The 18,208-nt window shown below is 44.9% G+C and overlaps 2 protein-coding genes across 3 annotated transcripts in view; both read right to left on the reverse strand.

Annotated features, from left to right (window-relative positions):
• Positions 1-3,274, reverse strand: part of Aplf (aprataxin and PNKP like factor) — a 42,458-nt gene extending 39,184 nt beyond the window's left edge. For both annotated transcript variants that reach the window (XM_021191235.2, XM_029535704.1), the window contains exon 1: positions 2,961-3,274. In XM_021191235.2, the coding sequence (XP_021046894.1) occupies positions 2,961-3,056 (96 nt within the window). In that variant the 5' untranslated portion in view covers positions 3,057-3,274. The remainder of the gene's footprint in view (positions 1-2,960) is intronic.
• A 2,974-nt stretch (positions 3,275-6,248) lies between these two features.
• Positions 6,249-18,208, reverse strand: part of Kiaa1257 (KIAA1257 ortholog) — a 46,429-nt gene continuing 34,469 nt past the window's right edge. Inside the window, exons 11-15 of the mRNA XM_029535283.1 lie at positions 17,410-17,707; positions 10,743-10,907; positions 9,714-9,920; positions 9,476-9,632; positions 6,249-6,661 (exon numbers count right to left, since the gene is read on the reverse strand). Coding sequence (XP_029391143.1) covers positions 6,249-6,661; positions 9,476-9,632; positions 9,714-9,920; positions 10,743-10,907; positions 17,410-17,707 — 1,240 coding nt within the window. The remainder of the gene's footprint in view (positions 6,662-9,475; positions 9,633-9,713; positions 9,921-10,742; positions 10,908-17,409; positions 17,708-18,208) is intronic.

Consider the following 18,208-nt stretch of genomic DNA (forward strand, 5'->3'; position numbering starts at 1 on the left):
CATGAAAGAGTAAATGAATACCATTAAAGCCCGCAGTCTGTGCAGCCCTGAACCCTTCCCATACATGAAACACACCTAGACCGGATTCCTACTAATCAATCTACCAAACAAGAAAAGTATATCCAATATGTACTGGAAACAATATGTAATAGGAAACATTTCAAATATAAAAATTCAGCTTGTCTTAAATTAAGTGGTAACTCTGAAGGGTGTGACCATACCATACAGTTAGCCAGACGAAGATAAGCAAACTGCATTTCTGTTCTGGGACCACATGAGGCAGTTAAAAAAAAAAAAAAAAAAGGCAGGAGGGAAAACAGCCCAAGCCAAACACTGACACTGAAGAGATCGGCATCCACGTCTTCAGTATAACCACTTCCTGCTTTCAGTTAATAATGGTCAACTTACACTCGCAATCATTTACCCACTTTAATGCTCCAAACTGCTTATATTTTAAATGCTGAACACTAGTGCCCTTCCTACCTCACAGTAAACGTTAATAGTTGAGATGAACTTGTTTAGCCCAGTCTGACACATGAGAAAAAACCTCTAAAGCAACAACTATACAATATCATGATTATCTTACCTGCCTCATGATTGGCTCATTTACCATCAAGTACTCGAAGCTAAGCATTACATGAGGTAGAACCAACATTATCTCTCAAAACATACTATAGAAATGTATAAAGTTACACCCAGGAAGGCTGCAAGAACATGGAAAGTGCCACAAGTCGGTACTCATTTCTCAAAATCCACACTTAATAATCTGAGACACACAGGGTCACCACAGTGTGAGGACCACAAAAAGTGATTCTTCCCCCCCCCCAAAAAAAAAGTTAATTTGAAAAATTGATTTCTAGAAAAAATAGTCTTTAAAACTTCATTTAAAATATGGCTACTTCAAAGAAGTAAATATCCTAACTTTAAAAAAAAAAACAACAACAGTTGAGAGACTCCTTCATGTTCTGTGATGTGTGCCTGACTGGGCCAGAGTCGGCGGCAGTTACTAAGCACTGACTTTATCATGTGCATCGCCACATGCTGAGCTACATACTGAGACTCGCCATAATGCTACTGCAGCTACTGTTCATTCTACATATCTGGGTCCTGAAAGCCCAGAGGATGTAGGTAACTTGGGTGGTCCCTCTCAGAATACCCAGTGTTCAAGATCCTTATTCTTACCAATAAAAAAAACAGGTGGTTTATGTGAGAAAACAGTCACATGACTAGACCCATGTAAGATCATTCAGAAGCAATCAGAGACATGCAAATTACTGCAGCTCAGTATCAGGGTCTCATTGGTATTTCACTAACCATCAGAGGAATGCCATGATAAAACCATGAGATAGCAAGATGGTTCCTCTAATGGTCCATCTTAGGCTTCTTTCCTTTTGTACACTAACTATAAGCAATTATAGATCTTTTCTATCTATCTTTTAAGGATGCCTAACACTAGGAAGGGGTATTTTGAATAATACAAAAGCATAGTGTGACCTCTGGTGGACATATAGTTTATTTCAACACAAACATCAGGTCTTGACCCCAGCCCAGGTTTTGTTGGGAACATACATGCTTGTAAACCCAGCTCTTGGAAGTGAGGCAGGAAAACTGCAAGTTCAAGGGGAGCTTGGGCTACGTAGTGAGACCCTCTCTTTAAAGACAACTCTATTTAAGATAACCTAAATTCTAACATACCAACACATCCTCCAAGAATCAACAGCTAGAGCAAAATATATCAAAATCTAAAGCACAACTCCGGAGACGGAAACTACAAAACTACCATGCTCATAAAAACATGGACACCAATCCGACAATCTATGTTGGAGCACAAAACTTTTATGATAATGGGTAAGAACAAAGAGAATAAACCAGGAAACAGGGCAGCAAGAACAGAGAAGATACCACTCAGGTGGAAAATAATGGCAGGGATTTTTTAAAACAATTTTTGTGAATTTTTAAATTTTTATTTTTTTATTATATATGTATACCTGTATGTTAGGATATGTATGTGTGTACACTGCCCGGGGAGGCAGGATTACAAGCATTTGTGAATGCCTGGGTGCTGGGACCCCAGTCCTCTGTAAGAAGTTCCAGGCTCTTAATGGCTAACCCATCTCTCCCTTATGATATTTCAACTGGACTGCCAGGTTCTCTAGAGTGGCCTTTGTAAATGATTATGTCTTGTGGCAATGCTAAATGGCTGAATACCACCAAATATCATTTCCTAGTGCAAACCGCAAACGTTCTGGTTCCTACTCCTCCCAAAGAGGGTAAAGAATATATAGCTTGGTGGCCATTTGTACATGTATTACCTTTAAATGACCAGTTTATACTCCAACTTTCTCATTTGAACGAGGCTATTAAAAAGCACCTGACTCAAACGTTTTGAAAGCAGTAAATTAAAGTATCTCTTTCGAACAATGACTACTTCACTACACAGACAACTTAAGGACAGCTACTGATACTATCAAAAGGGATAGTTCTATTATTAAGGCCCACCAGCCCCGCAGAGGAGGCCAGGCGATAAGTTAGCTTAGGGGAGGTCACTGGGTGATTAACCTTCTCTGTGATGGCCCCTACAGTACTGTAAATACTGTAAGCTTTGTAGGTCAACATTCGACACATTAACCTTTAGAGTTCTATTCCTCTTTAAGTACTAATAGCGGTTTTGTTTCTTTGTTTGGTCTGTTTACATTTTACATCTGCAACTTAGCTCAACTCGGATTTGGCCCCAGTTTGCCAGCTGCATAGGATAATGATGTTAACTCGTTCCGTACGTTTTACAGGCACCATGAAGAAATGTCTGGGACTTGACTAACTTGCTTGGAAACCTACTGCTCCAAACCTATAAAATCTTGACAAGCAGAGCCAAGGCGCGGAGTTCCCTAGGACAGGAGACAGAGACAGCCTCCGCCTAGCAAGCTCTGGCTGCCCACGCCCACACTACCTCCCACACTTACTCCCAGCAGCGGCCCGCGGCCTATCACAGTCTGCCCCGGCCCCACGGGCACGCGGGGACCGCCGTCCAGAGGCTGCAGAAAGAAGTCCGAAGGCATGGCGGTAAGAGCAGGTTCCTTCGCCAGGAGATACCTCGTAGCCACCTCCCTCGGACACGCTGGGCATGGCCCGAAGGGGTGTGAAACCCGAGGCCCCTTTTTCCAGTGAGTGTGCTTCTTCCCTTTCCGGAATCCCCACTCTTTGAGAGCCTGTGATTCGTGCAGGGAGTACCTGTCAACAGACCGCCAAACTACAGCTTAAAAACACTGGAACTCACACCCACAATCTTCCAGCACTTCCTCCCACAGGACTCATGGAACGCTGGGTCTCGTAGTTTCCGACACCTCCCTTCGGCTCCTTTCCGGAGTGCAGACCGAATGGAAAAACTACCAATCCCAGAAGGCAATACGCGCATCTCTGAGCCTAGGTTGATTCGAACTTGGGCAGGGGTGGGGCTAGAGTCGTCCTGACGTCAAAGCCTTTGGAGGGGGTTGGCCTGAGTGTTTAAATTGCTACAGTGCTGGCCCCGTGGCCTTGTGACTTCAACAGGGGGATGTCCTTTTCCCAATGGAGTATGATGTGTGTATCTGCTTCTTCCCCCTTCTCTTCCATAAGGAGACGGCATTGGTTAGAATAAGGCCTCCGTGGCAGGACTGTCTTCCCTACCCCAAGAAATATGTCTGGACTTAGACTTTTAGGTTTCAGCCTCAAGAGGGTCATTAACTTTCCTGTGCAGGAGCCCCATGCACATTTGGGGATGGATCTGCAGCCAGTGGAACTTCTATTTTCAAAGGCAGAAGCCTGGCTTAGGCACTTGGCCCACGGGGCTGGAGAATCTTCCTTCTCTATAGAAGAGGCCTATTCTCTGGCTGGCAGAGAATAGGCCTTCTCTAGCAGACCTGTCTTTCTCTTTGGCCTGGATTGGGGGAAGCAAACCTATGGGTGGGTGGGTGCCAGGGGGGGGTGGGTGTTGGCGCAAACCTACGGAGACAGGGCTGGAGGGGAAGGGTGGTCTTTCTATGGAGAAGCCAATTGCTAAGCTCGGGGCTCCCAGCTAGAGGGAACTTTCTCTTTAGAGGAAGCCTGACCCAGAGTTTGGCACTGCTCTCTTAAGATCTTTTCCTTTCTTGTAGCTGAGGACAGCCTCAGCAAGGCCTTGTGTCTGGAGGGCTTTCTCTTCCACACTGAAGCCCAAGGTCTTCTCTTCCCCAAGAGGCCACCTTGTCACAAGCCTCACTGTGACCCTCATCTTGGCTCTCAGAACAGTAGGCCTTAAGAGACTGGAATTTTCCTTAGTAATCTCATGCTGGATTAAAAGTTCATCTTCAGCCTCCTCAAGTGAGGTTCAGGTTTAGGTAGGGGCCAGCATTTGAATATCTGAGCCATCTCCAGTTGAAAGGTGTGGCCCTGCCCATTACTGCTGAGGTTCTAGTTGTTTCAGCAAGGTGTTCTGACAAGTTGACCAGACTGTGAAATCTCTCTTGGGGGGGGGGGGGGAAGGAAACCAATGACCAATTGCCCAGGGGTGATGCTCCATGTTGCCAGTCCTTCAGTCACAACACTGTGAGTGTCCTGCAGAGAGCTGAAAGGAGGCATAGTGAACAAAGAAATCATTGCCTGGAGGCTTCGAGGCTTACTAAGCTGGGTCATAGACTTAAGGGGAGAGGCTCTCTTGGTGTTTGTGCACCTCAATTTAGGGTGAGGAGGTACAGCACATGAGCCCCTCACATTTGCATTCCCTTTTTGTGTTTCTATTACAGAGGGATACAACTAGCCTCTAGGCTTCTCCAAGGGACATTGGAAGAGCACTCCGATGCCCGACTCCATCTCTGCCTTGTCTTCCTGGAAACCCCTGGCTATGTCAAGTGGGTCAAGTAGGATATGGTTGGACGAGTAAGTGTTGTCTGCCCTGTTAGGACAGTGTGAGCGAGCTAGAAGTGAACGTGTATTAATTTGGTCAAACCGTTAAGATGCTTTTGGAAGATAATTTTGGAAGATAAGTACACCCTAGTGGCCTGGGACGCAGCATCCACCATCACTTAGCAGCCAGCAGCCACGGGATTCCTTTGTGCCTACTGTCCACCTTTGAGGCCAGATCTAGAAAAGAAGCTTATGGCCATGGGCTGGGGCAGCTGGCCTGTAGAACCTGCATGTTGAGGGTTTCGATAGTCTCCTTCTGGAAATTTCCAGGTAGAGAAAAGCTCCCTGAAATGAAGAGGAACCACCCAGCCTGTGTTAGATGCAGGGGCTGCCCACTAAGTGCTGGCCTAGGGTTTTAGAAAATTTTCTGGGTCTTGGTGTTGCATTGACAGACCAACCAACACCCGACTCCCATAACACTGAGGGAGAGTCGTCATGGGTCCCAGTTGCTGAAAAGCAAAGTGTGACTGAGACAGCAGAGGTGTAGTTCTGAAAGGGCTGTCGGCAGCAGCCAGGGTCCACTCTGAGCATCTGCTCCAGACCACTGTGAGAAACAGCAGACGTTAGAGTGACTAACGTTCTCATCCACCTATAGGAGATGAAAGCCACGCTATCACGCACCAGCTGCTCCAGGAATCCACACTGGGCTCTGGAATCATAACCAGGTGAACCCCACATGCCCCCCCCCACTATTTACAAAACAAAACAGGCCAGACACACAGAACAGCTTGCTCTTGGAACCAGTGTGCATTTGTAACAGGGTTATGGGTACTGAGCTAGGCCCCTTCCTTATACTACACTTTAATGAAACCAGCGGCCATGTAAGTTGGGAGTTGGGTAGTATAGTACCACTGAAGATTCACGAGATGCAGAGGTTAGGTGAGACAGAGTCTTTAGTACCAGATGATGGTCACTAAGAGAGAATAAGTCTTGGGGGTGCACAGAGAAACTTTCAGGGGAACTAAGTGGCTTTGATGTGACTCGACTGCGCCAACGCCGTCCAGAAGACCGAATGTTTGCCTTTCGCCTCCTACCTGAGGGAAGACAGACAGGTGAGTGATGATCCCATGCACCAAGCACCCTTACCCATGGCTTGCCTGTATGTTCCTCACCCTGTCCAGGAAACAATGCAGTCACTTAGCACCTACTGTGTAGCACGCTCTTCACATAGTATCCCAGAGCAGCCAACAGGCATCTACCTCCCAGAAAAGGAAATGGTCTCACAGATGTTAAGCCACTTGTTCCTCCAGGCAGCAGAAGCTTGGTCAGGGTATTATGTAACTTTTGAGCTAGGTGTTCGGACCCCAGCCGCCATGCCTGGTATTCAGAGGTCACTTCAGAGCTCTCAATGGCCATCCTTTCTGACCCCAGCTCTGCTGTCTCCGTTGCCTAGTGTGTTCTGCATGGAAGGCTATGCCCGGAATCTCTTCACTGTGTACCAGCTGGACAAGCATAATTGAGATAATGCTCGAGGGGGTAAAGGGCCCAAGTCCAGGCACTGTCCGTGAGGCCATTTCAGCTCTGCTCCCAGGGTGTGTTGAAAAGATATCAGTGGTGCTCACAACAGCAAGGGCGAGCAGCTCAAGTTCATCTCTGTAGATGGAAGCCCCCTCTGCAGGCCCTGCTGATGTCTGCCCAAGGGAGGTCACTAGAGTAGAATACGGGCCTTTGACCTGTGTCATTAACACCTGGATTCCAGCTGGTGTGGATTTGCTGTTTTCTACAGCAGCTGCAGGTCTCGCTCCTGGGGAATATGGGATCTGTGTCCCTTTCTCTATCTGGGATGCTCTTCCCTCTCTATAGCTCCTGGCCATATCTTGTAACAATGTATCCAGGGTCTGCTTGACCTAGTGGCCTGTATTGCTCAGCCCTATCACCAGTAATAATGGAGAGGGCATTGGGCTCCACTGAAAAGAGAGACACACATGGTCTACTGACACTCTGCAATCCAGATAAGGTAGAACATGGCCTGAAGGACTCTGACAAGCCACAGATGGTAACAAAATGGCTTCTCCCTCCAGGACTCAATTGCTGATCAGGGCTTTCTCCTCTTCTTCTCTTCTTTTGTAAGATCTTAGAGCTTTGAGGAGAGTTCAGTTAGAGGCAGCTTCCTGGGATGGGAATTTGTGGGACTGTTAAAAACACCCTCCTTCAGCCCATGTATATGAGATTACTGTGCAGACAGGTCACCCATGCTTCTCTCCGTGCAGAAAAAAAGTGTCCTAGTTGGTCTTTTAGAAGTGCACATACGCCTATGTCTATCTCTAAATAGAGCATTCTGAGGAAGGATGGGGTCCCTGTACCCTGTTCTGGGCCATGTGGCTCATGCCTGTAATCCCAGCACTTGAGAGGTAGAAGCGTGAGGACCACCTGTACAAAGTCAGTCCCAGCTACACAGTGAGTTCAAGGCCAGCCTAAGCTACTTGAAACCCTGACTGAAAATAGAAAAAAAAAAAAAGTGGAGCTCTTGGAGTCATTAGGGAGACTCTCACCTGCATGTACTGAAGGGCTTTCTCCTTCCTTAAGAAGCCACAGCTAGGTTTGAGGTGAGGCCCTGCAACTATGGAGACCACAGATTCTGAATAGAGCATGCAATTGCTGCTGTCTGCTGTGTGAAGCTGCGCCAATTCTTTAGATGGTACCAGAGTAGAACCTAAGGCTCACAGGGAATTGAGGCATGGGCAGCATTTCTACTATAGTTCACACAATCAGAGGTAGCTATGAAGATGTGTCCACATTACTCGTAGAAACTAAAACCAAAATGCACTTACAACGTGTCAGAAGCACTTATCAACAAACGAGTATAAAATATCATAATTTGAGTCCCTTTCAGTCTTCAGGTCCTGGGCCTATGACACCCCTCTAAACCAGCTTTTCATGCACGACCCTGAGAAGCCTTTGTTGATAGCCTCTAGGCCCCCTTTTCTCACTGTGTGAGATGAGGTCCGAGAGCCAAGAAGTAGTACCCTCCCACTCTCAGCAGGAGCTCTCATCAGCACTGCCTCCCAGTCATGGGGAAAATGGCACCACCTTGGACTGTGGCCATGTGGGTATGTTCCCATATAAGGGTTCTCATTCCTCTGCGATGATTGGCCTCACTGGTTGCAGAAGACAGTATAGCTGGCGCTGGCAGGCTGCTCTTCTCCAGGCAATTCTCTGCTGCTGTGCAGGACACTCAGGGTCCTGATACACGCTGTCCAGCAGACAAGCCTCTCAGGAGCAAAGAAGATCCGACTCTCTACTTAGCTTGGATTCTTGAGATAGGCAGAGGGGAGGTTGGGATCATGAGAGCTGGGCTGGCCCAAGCATACAAGGCTGTGACTTGGAAATTAACTTTACCAAGATTAGTTAGTCAGCTAGGGAACTAACAAATTAACAAAGGGGAACTTTGTACAAGTGGACAGATCCCTTTAAAGAACCAGGGGAAAGAGGCTACATGGACAAATACATGAGGGAAGCTTGGGAGAAGCTTTAACCCCTGTTCTCAGCAGCCCTGTGGCATGTGTTGGCCTGTAGGGGGGTTGCACCAGGCTGTCCATTCACCCATCTGGATTTCAGAGGCTTAGACTCTAGTTCGGTTCTCCTTTGTGTTTCTTGAACTTGATGGGGGGGTGGGTAAGCGTTCACTTGAACGTCTTTCTTGTCTTTACAGGGAGGTTCAGCTGGAAAGGCCAGCAGTGGAATCCAGTGGAGAGCCTGGCATTCTATGCTGTGTGCTGTTCATTCACCAGAGCCTTGTCTACAGCACCACTGACTCTGAACTGGGGCAGCAGCACACAGGTTCTCACCAGTCTCAGGAGAACAAGGGCCTGCCCCGAAGGTCAGGGGCAGCATCCACACTTAGGGAGAGAGCACCTGTCAGGCAAGTCAGCACTGCTTCTCGTTTTGTGGAACTATTCCAGTGTAGCCAGGTCCCTCCAGAGTCCAGAGGAGAGACCCCCTTGTTTATTGAACCTGGCATTCTCTGATGTTTTTGGTCTGGCAAACCTCACTGCTAGATAAATGTATATGCTCTCCCTGAACAAGGTTTCAGCTTCTTTTAGAGAAAAAAAAAATGTTCTCTATAAACAGACTGTATAAAGGAAGAGAAAAGGACTTGGGAGACCTGTTAAGCAAGACCTATACCTCTGATACTATTCACTTTCCCCTAGTAATTCCGGCAGCATCTAGAACTAGAATGGAGGAGTTAGAAGTTCCTCGTGAGATTCCCGGGTCTCTGCTCTGAGCTTGCCAGGGGTCCAGAGGCCAGTCCCATGTCACAGTGTTGAAACTTCACAAGCTACTAATATACCTTCTAATCTCCCATTTTATAGCCAAGAAATTGGGCCCAAAGAGATTTGTCCAAAAGCATCCAATCAGCACCCCACACACAGACCTACAGCCCAGGTATCCTGAGTTTCAGCCCTACATCTGCCAGACCCATCCCAAATCCTGGTTTCTTAACCCAGAAAGGATGACCACAGATGCACACCCAGCACACAGTGCTAAAGATGCCCAGTGGACCCAAGTTCTGTCTGCCTGCAGTTCCTCCAGGCTCAGCTCAGAAGTGTTATCTTACCAGATGCACACTTTGCAGTTGGAAGATGGGGCAACTTAAAGTAAAGTGGCGGCTTCTTATACAGGTCAAAATCCAAGTGGCGCTGGCTCCAGCTCCACCTATCCCGATCCAACACAGGCTTCAACACATTAGTAAACAGTGCGTTTTCCTGCCACTCCTAAAGAAGAGCAGCAAGTGAGTAAGGTGCAAGGACATCCCTAAGCACCCCCAACTTGAGGCCCTGCTCCTCCCTGAAGACCTCATTTAGCTCTCTGATGGGTGGCAGGCTAAGATCCTTCTGGCTGCTTCCAGTGCTTCTCTGAAGACCCCATACTTGGAACCCACCGGCTGTGAGCCAGGCCTGGCGGGACCTCTTCTGGGCTTTCTTCTCCTCTTCCTTTGGGTCCTGAAAATCCACCATAGCTGAGAGGTAATTCTGTGAATATGTGAATCTCTTTCTTGGCTCCTAGAAGTGAGGAGACAACTTCTTGTAAGAATAGCATTAAATAGGGCTTAGCAACAACCAAGCAAGCCACCAAGCAGGCATCAGAAACATCTAGGGACGTATAGACACAAAGTCCTTACACTCTGTACTCAAACAGGCAGGCCTGTGAGGGTCACATCATTGTCTCCTTTGACAGAGAAATCCGTTTTCTACATGTACTGGGTGCTAAAAACCTAAATGGTTTTTCTTATGGCTGACAGTTGTTTCCATAGCAACACAGTGCTCCCCAGAAGAACAACTTCTATTCTGTTCTCAACCATGTGTGTCTGCGAATGTGCTGAGCACCTCTGGCTCTCTCTAGAGCGTGGAGAGTCACACTCTTCTCCTATCACCTGATCCTTTGTCCACTGTCCCTAAATGGTTGACTTCACCCACCCTTGTCAGAGAAAGAAAAGGTTTATGTATGATGGTTTGAATGAAAATGTCCCCCCCCCCATATATTTGAATGCTTAGTCATCAGGGAGTGGAACTGTTTGGGAAGAATTAGGAGATGTGGCCTTGTTGGAGGAGGTGTCCCAATGGGAGGTGGACTTGGAGGTTTCAAAGCACACACCACCCGTGTCACCTTCTCTCTTCTGGTTGCTCATTTGCCCTGGGGGTCAGGAGGTGACGCTCTCAGCTTCTGTTCCAGCACCACGCCTGTCTGCCTCTCACCAGGATGATTATCGACTAACACTCAGCCCCCAATTAAATGCTTTCTTATAAGAGTTGCCTTGGTCATGGTGTCTCTTCATAGCAACAGAAGAGTAAGACAGTATGTTAGCCAGCTGCCGTGTCGCTCACCTTGGCCATCTCTTTAAACATCTGCTTCTTAGCAAGCTCTGTGGAATTCATGGTCTGGGTGCTGTAGTTGTGGACAGTTTTGTTCTCAGGAATGGCAATTCTAATGACCTTCCTCACTGGCTTTTGAGACTTCTTGGTGAACTGGTAGGCTTCTGTGATATTTTTCTGAAGAGATAGATATAAGTTGTTACCCATACCAGACCCTTCTCATGTACAGAAAATGTTCTCTGACATTCAGCCACAGTGCAGAAACTGGTCAAAAATCCTTGAGTCCCAGTGGAGTTTACAGTCACACAGCCATGACAAAAGGCAAACTAGTCCAATATGTCACTGTCCAAAGTGGAATTTGGGGGAATAAAATCTTGAGACTTCCCAAGGACACTAACTACATCACACACACTGAACCATTATTACTGCATACACCTGGTAGAAAAGATTTTAAAAAAACAACTTACAGTTCAAATGGTCAGAAGTATGAGGCCCTTTCATGATGTGGATAGGGTACCCTGTGTCCTAAGGCTACAGGGATGGATATTAGCAGCCATGGCTCACTTTTAGTACTGCGTTTCACATGATATGTCAGGAACAAGGGGATTCTCCAGGAAGCCTGGTAAGGAAATGAAGGCTATTCCCTCTTCAGAAAGGATGGTGAGGAAATAAGTTGAAGGATGATGAACCTGTGAGTTTCCTGGGGAATTATAAATAAAATAACTTGACCATGGTGTATACACCAGTAAAGCCAGCACCCGAAAGGCCAAGGCAGGAGGGCCATGTGTTTGAAGGCAGCTGGGCTACACAAAGAGAACCTGTCTAAAGCAAAAACAAGGTCAGGGCATGGCAGCCCAGTGGTAGAGAGCCCTTGCCTAGTCTGTGCAGGGACCTGGTTCAACCACCAGGAGCAGCAGGAGAAAAAAAATGAAAAAGAAATAGAGAAAAGGAGATGAGATTGACGGAGATGAGATTGAAAAGAAGTGAAAGATCAAACAGGAAACAAGGCAGGAGGGTGTGGGTAGGGCCAGAAAAGGAAACATAGCTCAGAGGAGCCCATCCCCACTCTCTCCTTGCCTGTCATTTGCCTCCTGGATTTGCAACAATAACTACCTCCTGCTCAAAAAAAGCAGTTAAGGTCCAAATGGTTACCTAAATGTAAGCCAATAGCTGGGCTAGAGTCCCAAGGAGGACCACGATACAGTCGGAAGAAGGGTTACAATTGTTATTCACACACAAGGAAAGCACCCATGCAGGCAAGATGTGGCTGCTGTGGCTTTCAGCAGCAGAGCCAAGACAGGTCAAGGGTCAGCGCACAGCAAGAAGACTAGCTAGAGGCGACACTGGATCTCATCATGGCCATATCGACCAGAGGTAAGAACACTTCGTTATTTTTCTAGGTTCCCTCCTGTCCTTAGAAGGTTTAATCTGTGTTGCTCAATTCCCTGTTCTTCCAGCCCTGAGCCAGAGGGCCATGGTCCTGGTAGGTAGATGCTCCTCCCAAGCTATTCCCATTACATTAAAGTCAAAGCTTGGGTCAAAGGAGCCAACCTGGTGAAAGAAGCTAAGTGGCAGTCACCAGTGCCCTGGGTGTCGGGTATTCTCTGAGACCTGTGAGAAGAATTGAGTCACAGATAAAGTAGCCTGAGAAACACATGAGGTCAAAGAAAAAGACCCACACTAATCAACCAGTCTAGAAGTGAAAATTGGGAGACATGGCTTAGGGTTATGGTAGATACAAGAAAAAAATATTAAAAGAAGCAAGATACCAAAAGTATATGAAACAAAAACAAATATAAAGAAAAATACTGGGTATATAAATATTTGAAATTAAATCAAGTGTATGAAATTCATTGCAGGCATAACAAAGCTTCTGAATGGATGGACTGGAAACTCAGCCTGTGGTGTATTCCCAGCAGGAAGCCTGGATACAAGGAATATGTATGTGCAAGAGCTGGAGAGAGAGTGGGGAGACAGAAGTAGCAACAGCCAAACAGAGCAGTTTCCAACGGAGGGGAGAACGTCTTGAGGAAATAATGTATGTCAGAAAGATCATAGAAATTCCACCCCTTTCTCAGTGAAATTAAAGAGAACAAAGTCTGGGGTGCAGCCACCTCCTCAGAATTGAAGCATCCCCTAATGAAGGAGACGAAACTTAACAAGGTCAGAAATCTTGAATTCAAAGGACCCAGGTTATTTAAACAGCAGGAGCTGTGGGGAGGAAAAGCTGGCTGGCCATGTGGCCAAAGCAGCAGCAGCGCAGGGAGCTGCAGAAATGCAGCTTTTTGGGAGTCCTCACCCATGCTTGGATGGATCTGTCAATAATGCATCAGTCACCCATACCCTCCAACAAACTCCCTGGTCCAAAGTTAGACTTACAAACTCCTTTCTTTGATGTCACTGATGCCTTAATAAATATTTGTGGTTTCCCCTGAAAAGTCACACAACAAAGATGAGATAAATTTTTAAACACTCAGAGTGAAAGAGCAGGCCATCTGTAAAAGAAGCCATGTTGTACTGATATCACACAGTGATGACCCACAGCAGAAGCACAGTGAACAGAATACACATAAAAACTTCAGTCTAGCCAAGTGGCGACTGTACACGCGTTTAGTTTCAGCACTCGGGAGGCAGAGACAGGCCAATCTCTGAGTTCAAGGCCAGTCTGGTCTACAGAGAATTCCAGGACAGCCAGGACTCCACGGAGAAACCCTGGCTCAAAGAACCTGGGGGATTGGGGAGACCTTAGATTATCAGATCCAGATAAAGGGTGCATTCAGTTGTGTGGGCACAAAAGTCCAGGAAACAAATCTCCCCCAAAAATCTAGAAATAAATGATAAATTAGCATCTGCTAATATTAAACCTTCTCTTAATAATGCAACATTAGACAATAAGAAGACATACCACAGACCGAGAAAAGAAATATGTAATGTCTGACAAATAACCCAAATCTAACTGAAGATAAGAAAACATTTCTGAAACAGCAAGAAAAACACACTTATATTTACCAAAAAAGAGAAAAGGCATAAATTTGAGCAAGCATGTCACAAAAGACATCCAAATATATAATAATATATGGAAATTATTATATTTTTGTTTTAAATTATACTATTATGTTTTAATATAAAAACACATTAAAACAAATGCAATGCCAGCATATATCCCCAGAGTCACCAAAATTACAAAAACTAATGCCTATATAATATCTGTGGGACTCTCTTGCATTTGTAGGCAGGAGAGTAAAACAATACAACCATTTTGAGATGGCAGCAGCAGAAAGCTAAATGTAAGCCTGCTCTAGGGCCCAGTGAATTTTCCCCCAGATACATAGCCAAAAATAATTGGCATATGGCTCCCACAAACAGGTTCGGTATAAAATGTTGGAACCCAGTCACCACCAACCCCAACAGCCTACAAAAACAACACTCCAGGGGAATCAATCCACATGCAATTTAGTAGAAAAGTGGGTAAATATGCCATGGTATATACTCAATTAAAACTTGACCAGAGCTAAATATATATGCAAAACCGTGTGAAATCCTAGAAAGTACACGTGTGGGATAAAAGCCAGACATGCATGACCACACATGTATGGCTCTATTAAGCAAAGTTCAATACAAAATGGTTGCATGGTTCTTGGATTAAAAATAGTGATTAACAGGTACACAACACTTTGTGGGGTGTGGAATGTTGTACATCCTGATTTAGATACTGTTTTCACAGATCTAGACATGGATAATAAGGACCAGGGCTATATATCTGAGATTTGTAGAGGGATTGTATTTGTTTGTTTAATGTGTTGCTATTAGTGTGTGTGTGTGTGTGTGTGTGTGTGTGTGTGTGTGTGTGTGTGTCTGCAGGTTCATGCATTTCACAGCACACTTACAGAGGTCAGAAGATAACTTTTGGGAGTTGATCCTTTCCTTTACCATGGGCTCCAGAGATAGAACCGGATGTCAGGCTTGGTTAGTAAAGCACCTTTACCCACTGCGCCATCTCACCAGCCTAGATTTGTATATTTTATTTAATGTATACTTCTAAAAATATTATCAAAGATAAAAAGATTCCTATAAGTAATATATATTGAACAAATCAAAAAGATAAAAAAGTCCTATTTTTATATTTGTATATATTTAAATATATTTGTATATTTTTTTAAAAAGCCAAAAGAGACACCTAACAAAAAATAAACACATAATCATGGTTGATTTTTATCAAGACTTTTCCTCATAACTAACTGGAGAAATAAAAAAAAAAAAAACAAATTTCAAAGGCTAACTGGAAGCACGCCTCGGCCGTAGAGCAATTGCCTAGCATGTATACTGCCCTGAATTCAACCTTTAGCACTGAGAAAAGTAACAATAATGCCAGGCATGGTGGTATACTTCATTAATCCCAGCATATAGGAGGCACAGTGAAGTTAGTCTCTGAGTTTAAGTCCAGCCTGGTCTATCAAGTGAGTGTGGTGCTTCACCCCTGTCATCCCAACACACACTAGGCAGAGGCAGGAGTATTGCCCATAAGTTCAATGCCAGTCTGATCTAAACAGTGAGTTGCAAACCAGTCAGAACTTTATAGCAAGACCCTGTCTCAAAGAAAAAGAATGTCCAGATACATTTGAGTTAAAATATGATAACATTTGAACCTGGATTGTGAATGCACTTCAGTGATAGAATACTTGTCTGCCCTGTATAAGATCCTGAGGCACCCCACCCTCAAAACAAACAAACAAATAAGCATTTTAAAGAAGAAAAAAGATTTATAATTTTGGAGTAGGAAAAGATTTCTGAAGTAAGGCGAAAAATGAGAAAATATGAAAAAATACTAAATTTAAAATGACTTCTGCTAAAGATGCCATTGAGAGTGAAAAAGATCCAAATGTAGTGGTGCAAGCCTTTAATCCCAGAACTTAGGGGACAGAGGGAGGTGTGTCTCTGTGAGTTAGAGGCCAGCCTGGTCTAAAGTGAGTTGCAGGTCACCCAGGGCTACATGGCTAACTCTGTCTCGAAAATATATTAAAATAAAAATCGAAGAATTAATGCTACTGGGTTGGTTTAAGGATTTCAGAATAGAATGTTATCTAAACATGGGCAAAGTAATCAAGAAATGTGTGAAGTTATATTAGGCTTTATCAGGAAGCAGTGCAACTTTAAACCTCTTCAAAACCCTGTTAAACATCAGAAATTAAACATCAGGGAGTCTGACTCGTAGTGCCTAGCGTGGGTGTACAGAATGGGCCTTCCCACACAAGAGTGAATATGTAGTGACAACTTTGGAATTTTAGTTTCTTTTTATAAAGCACAGAAACATTACAAGAATGTGCTTTCACTTTAATCCCAGGTGTGGAGGAGATATGGGACTGCTTTGAACTGGCTGCAGCAGCTGACTATGATTTGTCCCGTGCTCTAGCAGAGGCATGGTTTTGTCAGCTCCAGGTAGTTTCTGCGATTGAGGGATGTTTGGAATTCTGGGAACTTTTCAGAAAGCATATAAATGTTATAGCCCCAAGTGTGTGTGTGTGGGGGGGGTTGTTGATCATTCAGGGAGGTTGGTTGTGTTCTGTTAGAAGTCATAGTCAAAGAACTAACAAAAGGAAAGAAAGTAGATTCAGGGGTTTTCCTAATTCCTAAGCCCTCTATCCTTGTTTCTCCCCTATCGAGTGTTAAGGGAGAAACCAGGGGGATAAAAGTTGAGAAAGAGAAGAATCTTCCAAGTAGCAAAGCCCCAGCTACATGCATATATTGACTTAATTACATTTATTGACTTAATTACATATATTGACTTAATTACATATATTGACTTAATTACTATTTTGAAAAATCATATATGATCTAGGCAATGGTGATAGCAATCAGCAATTCTAATCCTAAGTATATATCCTAAAGAGCAACTGCACCGTTTCCGCAGAAAATGTATTGGCATAGAGTTAGATTAGCTTTAAATTGCTAAATAAATAGCCACCAATAAGTAAATAATGATAGGCACACAGAAGGGGGCCTTGGAGACTAAAAGTGGACCATGAAGGTAGAGGGTGGAGAGGGCCTCACAAAGAGAGATCGTGAGCAGACAGATTTGTCACACTTCAGATGTTTGCACTTCCAAGATGTTGGAACTAGCTTGGGCTAAGTTAATATCCTTGGCCATCCAGACCACATACCACTCATCTTCCATCACCTCACCAGCATCTCCATCTTCTGTTATCTCCTTTTCATGTTTTCTCCTACTTTACATTGTATGCTTTATTACTATTACATTACATATTATATTTATTACATATATTTATCTAAAATATATACTATATTTATTTATATATTAATCATATACTGTATATTACATATTGTTACATGTGTATTATAGAATATATATTATAGTGTATATGTTATATGATACCTATGACCTTAGCAGCTTAAGCAAGATGTTATACCCATAACAGTTCTAAAATAAACACTGGTCCTGTGGTAAGTGTTCTATGCCTAAGATCACTCTTTCTCATATTCAAGGACAACTAAGATAAGTGGGACTAGAAGCAAATTCTCTGGCATAATTCAGCCTTGCCTTCCATACTGCTGCCTGCCCAGCACAGTGTCCCAAATCAGAAGAGAAAGCTGAGACCAGAGGCATCCGGCTTGTATCTCTTGCTGGGCCCTAACAAGAATGGAGGGAAGAAAGGATGCCCACCTGAACAACACTATCCCTATGGACTTGGTTCTTCAGCAGCATGTCGTTCCGCCATTGCAGGTACTTCTCCTGGTGGGCTTGTATCTCCAGTGGGAGAGTAGAAGTCCGACGTTGGATGTCCTCATTACTGGTATCAGGCTGGGGCAATGGGACCAACAGCTTTCCGTCTGTGAGATCTTCCTGAGAAATGGGTATCCCAAACTCTTGGCTCAGTTCTTTAATCATGGAGGAGGAGGGCAGCAGATCTCTCATAATCACCTCCTTGAGCCTGGTGCTACTGTGGCAGATGTCATGGATCCTGAAATGAGGAAAGGCCAGCCACTCAGCATCACCTGTGTAAACACCCCCACTACACAGCAGAAGTGAAAGGTCAGGTTGATTAGTGGTGCCAGTTCAGAGCTGGTTTGGTTGGCTAGGACTCCTGATATATGCCTCTTACCCCAAAACCTGCTAAAATTAGAGGCTGCCCACAATATGCACTGAGTGTTTTATTTTCTGACTGTGGCTGTAATTCATGGTCTTCATCAACCCCACACCCCACTAGGGAAGCACCCCAATATGCTAGTTGACTCTCAGCAGGTAGAGCTCAGAGTCCTCCTGCAGTAGATAGGATGATGTAATCACAGCTCTTGCCAGCACAGAGCTTATAGCCTGAGTGGCAGTGCTACCTCCTGAACTCCATGGGTAGCAATGGACCACACCTAGGTTGGCCTGCAGTGGGCCCAGGATCCACACTGGCAGCATCTGGGAACTTCTGGGTGCTGCTCACTATCCCTAAGCCTGAGGTGAGGTATATTCC

This window comes from Mus pahari, chromosome 2 (assembly GCF_900095145.1).
Source record: "Mus pahari chromosome 2, PAHARI_EIJ_v1.1, whole genome shotgun sequence".
Taxonomy (NCBI): Eukaryota; Metazoa; Chordata; class Mammalia; order Rodentia; family Muridae; genus Mus; species Mus pahari.